The sequence below is a fragment of the Carettochelys insculpta genome, chromosome 32 (genome assembly GCF_033958435.1).
Source record: "Carettochelys insculpta isolate YL-2023 chromosome 32, ASM3395843v1, whole genome shotgun sequence".
Taxonomy (NCBI): Eukaryota; Metazoa; Chordata; order Testudines; family Carettochelyidae; genus Carettochelys; species Carettochelys insculpta.
The window spans coordinates 11,804,685-11,820,690 of record NC_134168.1 but is presented as its reverse complement, the minus strand read 5'-3'; the positions used below and the strand labels follow the sequence as shown (position 1 = coordinate 11,820,690).

General features: G+C 54.8%; 2 protein-coding genes across 2 annotated transcripts in view; both read right to left on the bottom strand.

Annotated features, from left to right (window-relative positions):
- Nucleotides 1-14,947, bottom strand: part of LOC142004955 (olfactory receptor 5AP2-like) — a 103,197-nt gene extending 88,250 nt beyond the window's left edge. Inside the window, exon 1 of the mRNA XM_074982631.1 lies at nucleotides 14,787-14,947. Within this exon, the coding sequence (XP_074838732.1) occupies nucleotides 14,787-14,944 (158 nt within the window). The 5' untranslated portion in view covers nucleotides 14,945-14,947. The remainder of the gene's footprint in view (nucleotides 1-14,786) is intronic.
- On the bottom strand, nucleotides 2,687-5,327 carry LOC142004698 (olfactory receptor 10A4-like). The gene is made up of 2 exons (XM_074982354.1): nucleotides 5,316-5,327; nucleotides 2,687-3,734 (listed from the first exon to the last, which is right to left on the bottom strand). The coding sequence occupies exon 2, from the start codon at nucleotides 3,732-3,734 to the stop codon at nucleotides 2,766-2,768; it is 969 nt and encodes a 322-aa protein (XP_074838455.1). The 5' UTR covers nucleotides 5,316-5,327; the 3' UTR covers nucleotides 2,687-2,765.
- Nucleotides 14,948-16,006: the final 1,059 nt, after the last annotated feature.

Here is a 16,006-nt window from a genome sequence, read left to right as displayed (position 1 = left end):
TGCAGTGCATCCCACTGCTGACACCAGTGTGATGGGGTTCAGGGGTCCCCCTGCACTGCACCCCGTCCACTGGCAGGAGTGACTCTCACTCAGCAGGTACAACAGGAGGTTTATGAGGCAACAGATGCCCAGTTTCTCACAGAAGCGACAGTACAGCCATCAGAGACAGTCCTTCCAACCCGTCCTGGGGAGAAGACCCCGAGGGGTGCCCCTCTGGGGTGTAGCTTTCCCCCTCCTCAGGCTGGCTGCCTTCCAGCTCTCCCTTTTCCTAGCCTCCAACTGCCGTTCCTTGATTCAAAAACCCAGCTCGGCTCCTCCGTCCTCTTTGTTCAGGGCAGAGGTGTCACCTGCCAGTTGTAGCCCCAGGGTCATCCTTAGCCACTGGGAGCTGCTCTGCTTGTCTCTCACATCCAGCCTGACTCACACATGCACCCCCCCAGCTCCATCACACCCTCCCCCCGCTCCATCACACCCTCCCCCTGCTCCATCACACCCTCCCCCTGCTCCATCACACCCTCCCCCCGCTCCATCACACCCTCCCCCTGCTCCATCACACCCTCCCCCTGCTCCATCACACCATATCAATCCATTTTAAGTAAAAAGGAAAAAAAAACAACAAAAATACCAAAAAAAAATCCCCCTCCCTTTTTGTAAACCTGGGACCTCCCATCCCCCCCTTCCCCTGCAGGCTCTGCAGGGCCTGGTCTGGCCTCGGGCCGGCCCTGCGGGGGACCTGCGGCAGAGCCCCAGAGGGCAGCAGGACAGCTGGGAGGGGAGCGTGGGGGTGGGGGTGGGGGGGCAGTTTCCCTGGGGCAGCGGCGGAGCCCGGCTGTAACTCACCCCCACCCGCACTGCCCGCGAGTGACCTCTGAGCCGGCTCCCGGACCCCGGCGTGGGCAGGCGGCTCCCACAGGCCGCAGGGCGGCAGCTGCAGGGCTGCACCTGGGAGGGACCCTGGGGCAGAGTCAGAGCCGGGCCTGAGCCAGACGTGGGCCCAGCTCATCTGCTCCTGGCTCAGGGAGCCCCTGGCACTTTAAGGGCCCATGTTCCAGCCCCGGCTCCAGCCAGGCTCCTGCCCGGCCCTGGGTCCCTCCTCGCCCCCTGGAGCAGCTGGGGGGAGTCCCCATGGAGGGCCCTGCCCAGCGCCCTTTGCCCAGGAGCTGGGGGTCTCGTCCGGCCCCTCTCCCCAGTGGCTCAGCAGAGGGACGTGGGGAGGGGGCTCCTGGGGGGGGCTGGGGGCTGGCAGCAGGACGCTGATGGGCCCCGTCTCCTCCCTTCCAGCACAGCTCAGCACAGTCCCCAAGTAGGGAGCTGGGGGCCCAGCCGGGACCGTCCCTCGGGGCCCAGCCGAGGACACCGGGCGGCCGGCCAGGGAGGTGCCGGACCCCTCTCCCCACTGCTGCTGCGCCAGAGGTAAGGGACACGCTGGGCACCGGCCCCTGGAGCAGTGACACCGCCAGGCGCCAGGCCGGGGCCCTGCGGAAATGCCCCCCAGCCATGGCCAATCTCGCACACACCCTGCCCCTGTGGGAGTTTTATGGAGCCCTCACAATGGGCTGCATCTGCTGGCAGTGGCTGGACCTGGAGTTACTTCAGCAGTGTGTGAGATTCTACAAGAGGACCTGTCCCCAGCCACTCCCAGGAACCAGCCACTATCCATCATCACATAGGTCAACATAGCTGTGGTCATACTGGCATCACGGACTGTTGGCATCCTCCTGATCCCGCACCAGTGTTGGAAGGCCATAATCAGTAATTTTCATTCCAGCTACCCAGAGGAAACACATGGTTGAATTCCACCAGCTTGTGGCTTTCCCATGTATCTTGGACGTAATTGATGGAAATCAGCTGCTAGGAGACCTCATCCTAACCCCAATGACTGCATAAGTAGACTCTGCAGTTACATACATGATGGGTGTGAATAATGCCAGGTTACATTTCATGGACATTGTGGTAATGTAGCTGTTGTGGCTTAATGCACATGAACAGTCACAATGCCGACTGAGGGAGATGTTTGTTGATGGAGCATTTCCCCATGGCTAGCTGTTAGGAAAAGCAGATATTGAACCTCAGCTCCTCACCACAGTCACACAACAAAGACCACAACAAAGAGGTCATGAAGCAGCTTTGTCATTTCCAAATTTCTTGATGTGTTCCTAACTCCTCACTGCGCAACAGGCCTACCCTGTGCTTGGCCTTTCTCTTGATTCTAGTCTATTACTGGTAGGCCTGGCAGTGCAACCAACCCCTTTTCATCTCCTTCCGCTGCACTCAACCTCAGTATCAGGACACCCTCACACCTCTCCCTCTCAGCATCCCACATGGTATCGTCAGGAGCAATGGGGTAGTAAGGAAAACTGCTTCTCATAGTCTGACCTGGGAAGGACACATTTGGCAGAGGTGAACCTTGAATGAAACATCTCCCCTTGGACGCTCTGTTTTCCTTTGACATTTTCAAGTTTGAAAATCAGGACCGGACTTTGGTTATACTAAATCTAGTCCTTTGTTTGTTTGTTTGTTTTTCAATGAAGTATAAATTGGGGGAAACCGTTCTGCCCTTCGAATTTCAAAAAAACACAACAATTTAAAATTTTGGGGTAATTTGGCAAAAACAGTTTCACTTCCCATTTTCCAGACAGGACAAAATCTTTCAAAGGAACAAAAAAATTCAGATTCGTGTCAGAAATTCAATGAAATGTTTATGAATTTCCCTTCAGTAGCACCTCCCCACCGCCCCAATTTTGACTAATGTGACTGCTCATTCTCTAATTTCTCCAGTGGTGAGAAAAGCTGCTCTTCTGTACAGTTCTTCTCAAGGCTCCTTTCACCTCTTTGTTTCTCAGAGTGTAAATTATGGGGTTCAACATTGGAGAGATGATTGTGTTCAACAGGGAAATCAATAGGTCACTCTCTGTAGTGGAGCCAGGCTTGGGCACCAGGTAGGTGATGAGGGACGTTCCATAGAACACAGTCACCACCGTGAGGTGGGAGGAGCAGGTGGAAAAGGCTTTACGCCTTCCCTCCGCCGATGGCAGCTTGAGGATGGTGGAGATAATGCAGACGTAGGACAGGAGTATCAACAGGAAAGGGCACAGGATGAACACAACTGTCACCATGGAACCTACAGCCTTAATCTGCGACGTGTCGGCACATGACAAATTCAGCAATGGTGAGAATTCGCAGAAGAAGTGGGGGATGCGGTTGGAGCCACAGAAGGGCAGGCTGAAGACCCACATTGTCAGGGGAACTCCCACCGAGATGCCAGCAGCCCATGCAGCCCCCACGAGCAGAGCACACGCCCGGCCGCTCATGATGGTTGTGCAGTGCAGGGGGTGACATATGGCCACATAGCGGTCGTAGGCCATGGCTGCGAGGAGGCAGTAGATCGTGAGGCCCACAATGGCATTGACATACAACCCCACTGCACAAGCTGCAATGGAGATGGTCTTTTCCTCCACCAGGAGGTGAGCCAGCAGCTGAGGGACCACACTGCTGGTGAGGCAGATCTCCGAGGCAGACAGGTTCACCAGGAAGAAATACATGGGGGTGTGCAGAGAGGGACTCAGCTTTATCAGCAGGATAACGAGCAGGTTCCCCATCAGGGTGAGCAGGTAGATGACTAGAAGAACCACAAATAGAAGAAGTTGCAGCTTGTTAAGGTACGAGAACCCCACCAGGACGAACACATCGGAGATGGTCTGGTTCCCTCCAGGGTCGCTCTTGGAAGAGGTCATCTGTAGCGGGACAAAGAGACCAGGTCTGAGGCACATCAGAAATGTGACTGCAAATGAAAACGTTTGTCCTGGTTTCCTTCCTGTTGGGCCCCTTCTGACTAACACCTGCTGAAATTTCTCTGCAAGTAACAGTGACTGAGCCGGCCTTGCTCAGGGCTTTAAGCAGAGTCAGGGACATTTGGTTCATGTGCTCAAGGGGTTGACTGTCTGGTTCTGGCTCTTTGAAGTCAGGTTTCTCTGGGCTCCTCACTGTCACTGGGTTGAGATGTTCACTGTCTTCTCCTGTCCATATGAAGGTGAGTTTCCCGGAGTTCTTCATTTTCATCTGATGGAAGAGCCGCTTGTCTCTGTCTCTGTGTTTCCAGTCCATGTTGTCTGTTCGTTGCATTTCCAACAGCTCTCGATGGGGCCGTTCTGTGTGAATGGGATGGAGCTGGACCTGACGGGGGTCTAATTCCCTCAGTGAATGTGGCGCTGTGTAAGTTGTGTCACTTCCAGTGGGAAAGTGCATTTCCTGCTCTGCGTCTCTGCTGTCTCGCTGGTCTGAAAGGCGTGGTGAGAAGGAATGGTGTGGTAGGCTTAGCCCATTGTTGTGGATCAGCCTGGTGCAGCCCAGGGGTGAAGGTAACAGCTGTGTGTTTGCGGTACCCTTGTATGGCCATCCCTGGCCCTTGTGGGGCTCCCCATGGGCTGTGTAAGATATGTCAGTGGGGGTGGAGGCAGGGGTCTGAAGGCTGGGGGGGGAGGGAGCGTTGGGGCACAGGAGGCGGGAGGGGAAGAGGTGGGTTGTGGAGGAGGGGGAGCAGAAGCTGGGAGGGTTCGGGACCAGGGCAGGGGGCAGAGGGTGCGGCAGCGAGTGCAGGGGGATGTGGGGGAGGTCTCTTTGTGTGTGGTGGTTAAGGGCAGGGTATGGGGGTGCAGAAGTCAGAGGAGCTGGGGGGACTCAGGACAGCAGGTTGGAAGTGCTGCGTGGTTGTACACTAGGGAGATGGTTATCAACAGTGAAGGGCCTGTGAGGACAGGGATGGGACAGGGCAGAGGGTTTGGGGGGTGGGAGGGTCGGGGGCGAGGGCAGGAGCTGGAGGTGCAGATGTCAGAGCAGAGAGTGGTGTAGGGGGTCTCAAAGGAAAGGTGGAGGGGGATGGAGTGAGGGCAGGGGGTCAGGCCAGAGGGCTGGGGGCGCGTTAGGGAAGGTGTTTGGATGGGGGGGGGTGATGGGGTTCTGGGGTCCCCCAAGCTCTGCACCCCATCCGCAGGCAGGAGAGTCTCTCACTTAGCAGGAAAACAGCAGGTTTGTTAGCCGACAGGACACAGCATCATACAGAGGAGTCAGTGCAGCCGGCAGAGACAGCCAGTCCCATCCATGTTGGGGAGAGGAGGCCCCGAGGGGCCCCCAGAGCTGGGGCCTGGCCCCCTCCTTTGTCTCTCTCTCCCTCCCAGCCCAGACTAACTGCTTCCAACTCCCAGTTCCAATTCAAACCCCTCAGGCTCCACCTCCTCCTTTGTCTGCAGTACAAAGGTGTTACCTGGTTGTCAGGGTTACCCTCAGCAGGAGCCCCACACCCTCTGTGAGCCACTCACACACACACAGGTATCCCCCACTTCATCACAGGGGGTCCTAGCCGGGGTGTGATGGAGTGTGTGCAGGGTCCGCAGGGTTGGAGCAGCTCAGGGTAGGGGGTGGAAGGTACCAGACGGAAGGTGCGGTGTGGGGGTCTGTTAAGGAAAAATCATTTATATGTTATTTTATATGCACGTTTAAAGAGTTTGTTTTCTTAGGTTAGCACTGGTAGCTAAAGTATTCGAAGCCTTAGGCCCAGGTCAAGCTGACCTGAGAGGAATGCTGAAAACAACAGCCGCAAAACCAGTGAAAACTGCCCAATATCGTGCTAATTGGAAGTTTGCAAAATAAAGAATAAAAGAAAAATGAAAGAAGCTAAGACAACTGCCTCCCAAAAAAGATCAAACACCCAGCAATAAATTGTCCTCTTAGCAACAGAACCATCCAATGGGGAAAGGAAAAAACCCCTACTCAAATTAGGGGACTGAACTTTGGACAGGGGTATGGGTGGTGTTACAAACTGTAAAGGGTATAATTGCCAGCGATTTCTGGGAGGTGGGGTCCCTCGCTGAAGGCACCCAGCTCGAGCTGTAATTCTGTACGTTAATAAAGAATACTTGTAGATTAAACTTAAAATTCTGTGGGATCCTAAAATCAAACCCAACACCACACCTGTGAGGGTAAAAGAAAGTTAAATATTTCCTTAACAGGTCGGTGCAGAGTCTGGGGGTGAAAGTTTCACCGCAGCCGAGTTCCCCAATATGATTTCTCAAATGAGGGCACATTCTCCTCTCACTCGTATGTTAATGATACGAATAATCACACCAGTGCCCGGATTCCCCTGCAGTGACACCTCACACCAGCAAACGGACACTGCGGAGCCTCAACACGCTGGAAACCGTTTTCCGATGGAGAAGCCCCCTGAAATCTGAAAGCAGTGGGGGACTTTGGCCTTTTTGCACTGCACAGCGTTATTCTTCCTTCAGTGTTAGTGAACGACCCAAATCATTCCTGCCTCCCTCACAGCCAGTTCTGCAATACATTGGTTTGTGTCAACATAAGAGATGAGACGCGCAGCTATCATAGTGCTGACTGTAATACAGATCACTCGCTAGTTTGCTCCAAGCTCAAGCTGAGACCCAAGAAGCTGTACCGCTCTAAACCTGCTGGAAGGCCCCGCATTGACGCCAGAAAGACGGCAAACTCGGAGAAAGCTGAAAAGTTCAGAGAGACCCTCCAGGAAAATCTGCGCAGCGGCCCTGGGGGCGCCGATGCGACATCCAAATGGCAACATCTGAGGGATACAGAGAAGTGCAGGGAGCAGAGGAAGCCACTCTACATAGCCTTCATCGACTTGACCAAGGCCTTTGACTTGGTCAGTAGGGATGGTCTGTTCAAACTGCTCCACAAGATCGGCTGTCCTCCACGGTTACTCAAGATGATCCAGTCATTCCACGAAGACATGAGAGGAACCATCCAATATGACGGCGCATTATCGGATGCTTTCAGAATCAGGAGCGGCGTCAAACAAGGATGCGTGCTTGCTCTGACATTGTTCGGGATCTTCTTCACACTCCTCCTGAAGCATGCCTTTGGATCTTCAACAGAGGGCATCTTGCTGCACACAAGATCTGATGCAAAACTGTTTAACCTTGCAAGGCTGAAAGCTAAGTCTAAGGTGCGGGAAGTCCTCATCAGAGACATGCTGTTCGCAGACAATGCTGCTGTAGTGTCTCACGCAGAAGACCAGCTTCAAAAAGTGCTGGATCAGTTCTCCAAAGCATGCAAGGACTTTGGGCTTACCATCAGCTTAAAGAAGACAAACGTACTCGGTCAGGATGTTGCTGAATCCCCATCAATCAGCATTGACATCTATACGTTAGAGGTCGTCCATGAGTTCGTGTACCTCGGGTCCACCATCACTGACACCCTGTCGTTGGACACTGAGCTAAATAGGAGGATCGGAAAAGCAGGCACAACTCTGTCGAGACTCAGCAAGAGAGTGTGGAATAACAACAAGCTGTACACTCACACCAAAATGCAAGTCTACAGAGCCTGCATCCTCAGCACCCTCCTTTATGGCAGCGAGACTCGGACCCTGTGTGCCCGCCAGGGAAAGAGGCTGAACGTCTTCCACTTGTGCTGCCTCAGGCGCATCCTTGGAATATCATGGAAGGACAGAGTGACCAACACGGCCGTCCTCGAGGAAGCTGGAATCCCAACCATGCACACCCTCCTCAGGCAGCGTCGGCCCTGCTGGCTTGGCCACATCCACAGGATGAATGATGGAAGGATTCCAAAAGACATCCTGTATGGTGAGCTAGCCTCTGGCAAAAGACCTTCCGGACGCCCCCAGTTGCGCTACAAAGATGTCTGCAAGAGAGACCTCAGAGAGGTAGACATCGAGCTGGACAACTGGGAAGAACTAGCAGACGACCGCAGCAGATGGAGGCAGGGGTTACACAAGGGCCTTCAGAAGGGCGAGATGATGATCAGACAGCTAGCAGAGGAGAAGCGAGCGCACAGAAAGCACACTAAGGACTTGCCAGACACCCACCACATCTGCAAGAGATGCAGCAAGGACTGTCACTCTCGTGTGGGTCTTCATAGTCACATTAGACTCTGTAAATGAAGTCCTCAATTGAAACTTTAAAGGGCGCGATCCATAGTCTATGCAGACTGAAGGATGCCTACTACTGCTACTAAGAGACAAGACCCAGGGCCAGCTCCTTACGTGGTGTAAATCTTAACAACGTCAAGGGTGTAAAAGGAGCTGCAGTGAGGACAAAGAGCAATGGGCTTAAACTGCAGCAAGGGAGGTTTAGGCTGGACTTTCGGAAAAACTTCCCAACTGTCCAGGTGGTTAAACACTGGAATAAATTGCTGAGGGGAGCTGTGGAATCTCCATCTCTGGAGATGTTTCTGAGAAGGTTTGACAGACATGTACCAGGGATGTTCTGTACAGTGCAGGGGACTGGACGCAAGGACCTGTCAAGGTCCCTTCCACTTCTAGAGTTCTATGAGTCTATGAGTTACACCAGTCGTGGGGCTTTGTTGCAGGATGTTAACAAGGAAATTTGCAAGAAAGATCCAATGATGCAGGACACATTTCCTACAGATGTTTTACTTCAGGCTCATTTGTTGACAAGAAACTTCATAATCGGGCCTGACTGTGAAGTGGCAGAGTTAAATTAAAAATGAGACACAATTAAAGATTTTTCCTGCCCTTAACTTCCTCACTATGGGGCTCTCACAGGAAAGCAGCAAATAATAGTGAGCTAGTAGGTGGGAAATGGAGTGACAGAAGAGACACATTGAGACAGAACGCCCAGACCTGGAGACTGTGTTCTTCTGACTCTCAATAACACACGCTCTCCAAGAGAACAAAGAGAGAACATGAAATCAAACGAACAAAGGAAAGGGTGGGTCTGAGCTACGCCCAGTGCAAATCACAGAACCTTTTCAAACAGCTGTGAATGATATTTTCTAAACATTCAGAAGCAGTGAGAATTCTTGTCTCTCTCTTAGGAGCTCCTTTGAGGAATCTACACTGACAATACAAAGGACTTTCCTCCGCAGTAAATACAGAGCTGGCCGCGAATTGTAATTTTCATCCCGTGGGAAATGCCAGTGTGTGTTTTCACCCTGAATCAATATCAAAAGCTGAAGTAGCAAAAACCCAAATTAAAGTTCAGAAGAGCCAGTAGGAACTGAAATGCCCAACACAAAATGGCCATCAACATCAATGTTTACTCATAGAAAACATCCATATAGAATGGATTTTGGTTTACGTCTATTTCTTGGTTGACATTTGGACAGGCTCTAAAGAAATTGAATTATTTCATTATTTGGGGTTATTTAGTTTGCAGAAGACAAGAGTGAGGGTGGATTTGATAGCAGCCTTCAACTTCCTAAAGGGAGGCTCTAGAGAGGATGGAGAGAGGTTTTTCTCAGGAGTGACGGAAAGCAGAACAAGGAGTAATGGTCTTAAGTTACAGTGGGGGAAGTCTAGGCCGGGATGATTTAGTTGGGGGTGATCCTGCTTTCGGCAGGGGGCTGAGCTCAATGACTTCCTGAGGTCCCTTCCCGCCCCAGCATTCTACGATTTACTCACCACTGGGAATAAGGTCCGGGGAGATTCCTGTCATTGAAAGCTCAGTGGTAATTTCAGTGCTCTTCAGGTCACCCAGACAATCCCTTTAGAAACAGGAGACCAAGCAATAAATTAACAAAGCCCCATTGTGTAACGAAAGGGCTCAGATAAATTCAGCTATGAGAGACCACCTCTAAATTAGTGGCCTTCACCTGTGGAGCATGTGCCGTGGTCGTATTCAGGAGTGGCTATTCTCATGAGAAGAGATCAGATGGAGCCCACCCAGCCGACTCTGCTCTAATTCATAAACAGCACACACCTTACGAAACAACAGTTACACTCAGAGTTAGTGGATAATGAGGAGAATGAGGAGGAGGAGGAGGAGGAAGGCTGGGGAGCAGAGTGGAGAAAAGACGAGACCTGTGAGAAGAAAAAACACCAACATCACCACCACAAAAAGAATCAGGCGTAGGGGGGGGGAGGAGGAGGTGTGGGGCTCATCTGTCACTCTGTTGGGCACTGTGGAATGAGGGGACCAGAACTTCACCTCGTGCCTATGACCCCCACGCTCTGAAATCCAGCACTTGCCCTCATCCAAGATAGTGACATTCGGTAAATTCTGAATGACAGATTCACACGGACAGTCACTAAGGTTGTCCACAGACAGGATTGCAGTGGGAGGATGGCTGGGGGCTGAAGGCTCCTTTTACCTACCTTGTTCAGGATGGGCAGTTCCATCTCCCAGCTGCTGCTGGTGCTGGACGTGCTGAAGGAAACAGGTGTGTTTATTACATTCACTGGCTTCTGGGACCAAGTCCCTCAGGCCAAATTTCTTGCCCTATTCCCCAGAGGAAAACAACACTGCCTCAGGCTGCAACAAACAAAAGTCACTGAGAGAATCGGTTTGTAGGAAGTTGTATTATCGTCACCCTCATCTTCACCTGTATTTTCTAAATTAAAATCATTCTGAGATTCGCTCTCCTGGTAAATTATTTGACCTGTTTTGCCTACAAGGAGGACTGATTTGTCCCAGGAAGACACCCCAGAGTTGGGGCAGGGACAACCCCCAGGGCTCATGGCTGCAGGTTCCTGATACTCTTGTCTCAGAGCCATGATGAGAGCCCAGGAGCTCTGACTCTCACTCCCGCCTGCTCTAACCATTACACCCCACTCCTCTGCCAGAGATGAGACCAGAACCCAGGAGTCCTCACTCCCAGACCCACTGCCCAGACCACAGGGCCAGATTCCCACTGACCCTGGGGGCTACCATGGCCACCCCTGCTAGGGCCCTGGCTTTGGATGCGGTAGAGCAATGAAGGCCCACGTCCCCCCTGCCAGCACACACCGAAGAGGGAAGGAACCGGTGGCTTTAAGCCCCACAGTGCTCCCCTGAGTCTGGGGAGAGTGACTGAGGCAGAGATTGTCCAAGTGACCTAGGTGGTTTGGGCACCTGTTATTAACAGGAAATGGAAGCGGGTGCTCAAATCCCCTGGGCAGCTCTGAGCTGGCACCTGAGATGTGTGCGGAGCTGCTGCCGCTCTCGGGGCCGTGCGGGGATCTGGGCTTAGATTCTCCTGACTCCTGTGGCTCCATTCACACCCCAAACCGCCTCCTGTCTCCTGCCTTCCACCGGAACTTATGCCTCAATCCGCCCCATCCCCCACCGGAACTCACACCCCAAACCTCCCCCCAACCCCCCACCAGAACTCACGCCCCAAACCACCCCCTGTCCCTCCTCTGGAACTCACACCCCAAACCTCCCCCCAACCCCCCACCAGAACTCATGCCCCAAACCCCCCCACCTTTGCAAAGGGCCCCCACTTATGTAACCCTTCTATTGATGCCAGGTGCCTGCCAGAAGGGCCGGGTTCAGCTCCCAGGGGTTTCCTGTTAAGGCTACAACCAACCAGCTTGAGCCCCCACCCAATGGCCTCGGACAATCTCACCCCACTTGCTGGCTGCCTGTAGGGCAGTTCTCCCCCTGCCTCCTCGCAAGCAGAGAGTCTAAGATAGAAACAGCTCATTTGATAACAATAACCTGCCCCGAGTTCACAGGGACAGATGCCGAATATCTAAGCAAAGAAGAGACAAAGCCCTTTAACAAGGTACCAGCCCCATACACTGCAGAACCACATCTCTTGCTGGGGTTCTTGGCCTTTCCCCACACACAGTTACAGGGGGCACCTCTCACAGTGCAGTCCCGAACCCAGAGCCCAGGGCAGTACTTGCTGTCCACTTGTCCGCAGCATCCCATCAACTGCTACTTGCTGTTCACTTCTCCTACCAGCCACGCACCATTGACCACTGGGGGAATCACCCGAACACAGAACCCTGTGATTTCAGCTCTTCACGTTGGGACTGTAAAAACTTATGAAAACGCTGGGGTCCAACTCTGTCTTTCAACAGATGGGGATGGCCAATCAAACCGGGCTTTGAACTGCACTACCAAGATATAGGAAAGACCACCAAACTCAAAAACCTGCTTCAACTAACAGCAACGAAGGGTCCTGTGGCACCTTATAGACTAACAGAAAAGTTTTGAGCATGAGCTTTCATGAGCAAAGACTCACTTCATCAGATGCTGGTCTTGGAAATCTGCAGGGCCAGGTATAAATAAGCCAGAGCAAGGCTGGGGATAACAAGGTTAGCTCAGTCAGGGAGGGTGAGGCTTACTACCAGCAGTTGATCTGGAGGTGTGAACACCAAGGGTGGGGAAGCTGCTTTTGTATTTAGCCAGCCATTCACAGTGTTTGTTTAAGCCTGAGCTGAGGGTGTCAAATTTGCAGATGAATTGTAGCTCAGCAATTTCTCTTTGGAGTCTGGTCTTGAAATTTCTTTGCTGTAGGATAGCTACTTTTAACTCTGCTACTGTGTGGCCTGGGAGATTGAAGTGCTCTCCTACGGGTTTTTGTATATTGCCATTTCTGATACCTGATTTGTGTGCGTTCATTCTTTTACAAAGAGATTGTCCAGTTTGTCCAATGTATATAGCAGAGGGGCATTGCTGGCACATGATGGCATAAATTGTATTGGTAGATGTGCAACTGAACGAACCCACAATGATGTGGCTGATCTGGTTAGGTCCTGTAATGGTGTTGCTGGTGTAGATATGTGGGCAGAGCTGGCAACGAGGTTTGTTGCATGGATGGGTCCCTGAGTTAGAGTGACTGCGGTGCAGTGTATAGTTGCTGGTGAGGATTTGCTTCAGGTTGGGAGGTTGTCTTTGGGCAAGGACTGGTCTGCCTCCCAAGGCCTGTGAAAGTGGGGGATCATTGTCCAGGATGGGTTGTAAATCCCTGATGATGCGCTGTAGAGGTTTTAGCTGAGGACTGTCGGTGATGGCTAGTAGTGTTCTGTTGGGTTCTCTCTTGGGCTTGTCCTGTAGCAAAAGGTTTCATAGCTCACATCTGGCTTCCCTGGCCAGGGAAGAAGGGCCACTTTTGGCCTCCTGACCCCTTTGCTGAGGGCGAGGGCCGGCGGCACTTTTTAAAGTCCCTAAGCATCCTACTTCCCCTGGGCAGAGCAGCCTCCCTGGGACCCCGGGGTCGTTTGCTCCAGGAGTCGGTGAAACCTGGGAAGGGCCGTTTCTCGCTGGGATCTGAAACGGTTCCCCCCATTACACAGAAGGGCTGATGCCGGCGGGGCCCCGCGCTCTGGCTCTGTGCTCCAGCAGGGTCCCGGCCCCACGCTCATCAGAAGTCACTGCCCTGTTCTCACCCGTGGTACCCAACGGTTCCCTCTCCTGAGGGCTGAGGAAAGCCATTCAGCTCAGTGTGCGGCACCTGGGTGGATGGTCCTTGGGTGCGAACGGGTCAGCCCAGGTCAGAAATTCCCAGACCCACCACTATTATCTGGGGGCCCAAGGACACCCCGGGTCCCACAGGAGGGCCGAGGTCAGCAGGGGGTGCAGCCTGGCCAGACCTGTGCACAGGTGGCCGTGGCGACCAGGACCAGGGTCTCTGCCCATCTCTCCCCCACTGCTGCAGCCGCCACCAGCTGGCGGTTCCCACCTCTGCCAGGGGAGCCAGCAGGGGCTCTGCAAACCGGGAGACAAAGGCTGATCCTGAGAGTGCTGCCCTGTGCTCCAGCCCCACACCCCAGCCCAGGGGACCCAGGTCCAGCCCTGCACCCCAGCCAGGGGGACCCAGGTCCAGCCCCACCCCCCAGCCCGGGGGGAACCAGGTCCAGCCCCACCCCCCAGCCCGGGGGACCCAGGTCCAGCCCCACGCCCCAGCCCGGGGGACCCAGGTCCAGCCCCACCCCCCAGCCCGGGGGGAACCAGGTCCAGCCCCACACCCCAGCCCGGGGGAACCAGGCCCAGCCCCACACCCCAGCCCAGGGGACCCAGGCCCAGCCCCACACCCCAGTGTGGGGGGCCGAGCTCCAGCCCTGTGTCACGGCGGGGACTCAGAGTCAGGGTCCCGCCCCAGCTCCCTGGTCCCGCCCCCCCACACCGCATCACCCCCTTTCGGGCCGTACCCCTCCCCCACTCCTGGCTCCCCGCCCATCCCCCCCCTCGGGGGGAGCCTCGGGGCGCGTCCCGTGGGTGGCGCAGCCGGCGGGGCCCGGGAGCACGTGGTCAGGCCGCTGCAGGGGGGGGCTGCCCCTGCCCCCCCAGAGGCGCGCGGGGCTGGCGGGGGCGGGGTGGCCCTGGGCATCCCCGCGCTGCGCGTGGGACGAGCTCCCGGCGCGGCTCGCTCGGTGCTGGGCAGGGAGGGGTCCCGCGTGGCCGGCCGCGCCAGAGACCCCGCGACCGGCCCCAGCCGGCGGCGCCGCCTCCCCCCGGGGCGGGAGTTCGCAGCCCCGCGGGAGGAACCTGCAGCGCCGGGCGCGAGTCCCTCCGCTCCGCGCCGGCTGCGCACGTGCGGGGGCAGCTCCCGCGCAGGGCCCCGGGGGACGGGGCTGCACATCCCAACCCCGCCGCCCCCTCCTCGCCTGCAGCGCGGCCCTGCACAGACCCCCCCGGTGCTGCGTCCCGCCTCCCTCCCGCCGGCGTCACGCAGCCGCGTGCGATGCCCTGGGGGCTCCCGACCCGCCCCCGCCCCGCTCCGCGCCGCCCTCCGCAGGGCTGAGTCCGGCCCTGCCCCAAGCCCGCGCTCGGAAACGCCCCGGCACCTGCGCAGCTCAGCGCAGAGCAACACACCGGCCGCAGCCCGGATTTGTTCCTCCCGCACTGCGGGCCAGTGTCCCACGGAGCACAGAGCCACGGCCGCCCGGGGCTGGCGGGGAGCCGCGTGACGGCCAGCAGCGCAACTGCAGCTGCGGGGAAGCCATCAGAGCTGGCGGCGAGGTTCGTTGCAGGGATCGGTTCCAGGGTTGGAGTTCTCGTGTTGTGCTGGGGGAGGTGTAACGAACCTCCAGGAAGGAGGACATGGGGGTGTGAAGGTGCTGAGCAGACACGACCAGTGCAATGATGAGGCTGTTCCCAGCCACTGTTGCAATGTAGATGTCTAGGAAGAGCAGGAAGAGAAGGGGCTGCAGCTCAGGGCCATTCCCAGATCCCAAGAGGATGAATTCCAGGATGACTGTTTGATTTCTTCCTTCTGCTCTCTCCATGGTGCGTAGCTGCAAAAAGAAAACCATGAAGGACTGATGGAGCGCGCAGGGTCAGGCTGTGCTGTCAGCTGCACTGGCAGAAACCTCACCTCACAGCTTCTCTCCACTGCAACAACGAAGTTGTCGAGAGTCAAAGGAAGACTCACGTCATTTAGAGCTTCCAGTATAGTTGGACCAAGAGCATGGAACCACTTCAGTTTAAACAGCGGGGGCAGGGATAGCTCAGTGCTTTGGGCATTGGCCTGCTAAACCCACTGGCTGTGAGCTCAATCTTTGAGGGGATCTGGGGCAAATACATTTGAGAAGGAGAAAGAAGAAAAAAAAAGAAAGGAGGAAGGTTGGTCCAGCCAAGAGGGCAAGGGACTGGACTCAACAGCCTCCTGAGCTCCCTTCCAGTTCTATGAAATGTGAACCTCCGTACGTGTGTGTTTATTTTAACTCTCCCGTCTCGCTCCCTCAGCTGCTCCTGCACTTGAAGGACAGGGGTGTGGCTGGGATTCTGACCCATCTTTATCCTGTCTGTGCCACAGTGAGAATTGCAGGAGACAAAACTAAAAAATCGTTGAGTTGGAAAGGAGAGATATTTAGAGTTCAGACATGGTTATGCAAAGAGGGAATTAGAAAGAGCTTCATCTTATTGCTGTCATATCTCCGAATCTGGCAGTATCAATCAATGGGCAGTGAAAGCTATTTTGAGTTTACTGCCAGCCCTGCAGCCTGGAGGTTAATTTCCCAGCCTGGGCAGATGTACACGCACAAACTCTGAAAAACCTAGGCGTGGGAAGAAGGTAGCGCCAGCAGCCAGCAGCCACCTGTGTACATATGTAGGAGCTCATAAAGGGTTGGGCTTGGGTGTATTCCCTGGGCTGCCAAGGACACGCCGCTATTTTTAGCCCAGTGCTCAGTCTATTGTTGGTTCTTCTGGAGCAGGAATTTCATGACCAACATGGAGCACAGGTCAAACCTCTGTAATCCCGAACTGTCCTGTTTGGCAAAATCCATAATCCAGCACGAATTTATTGAGTTGGACGACCCCTGGTCAGGGCTGTGGCCAGGTTTCCT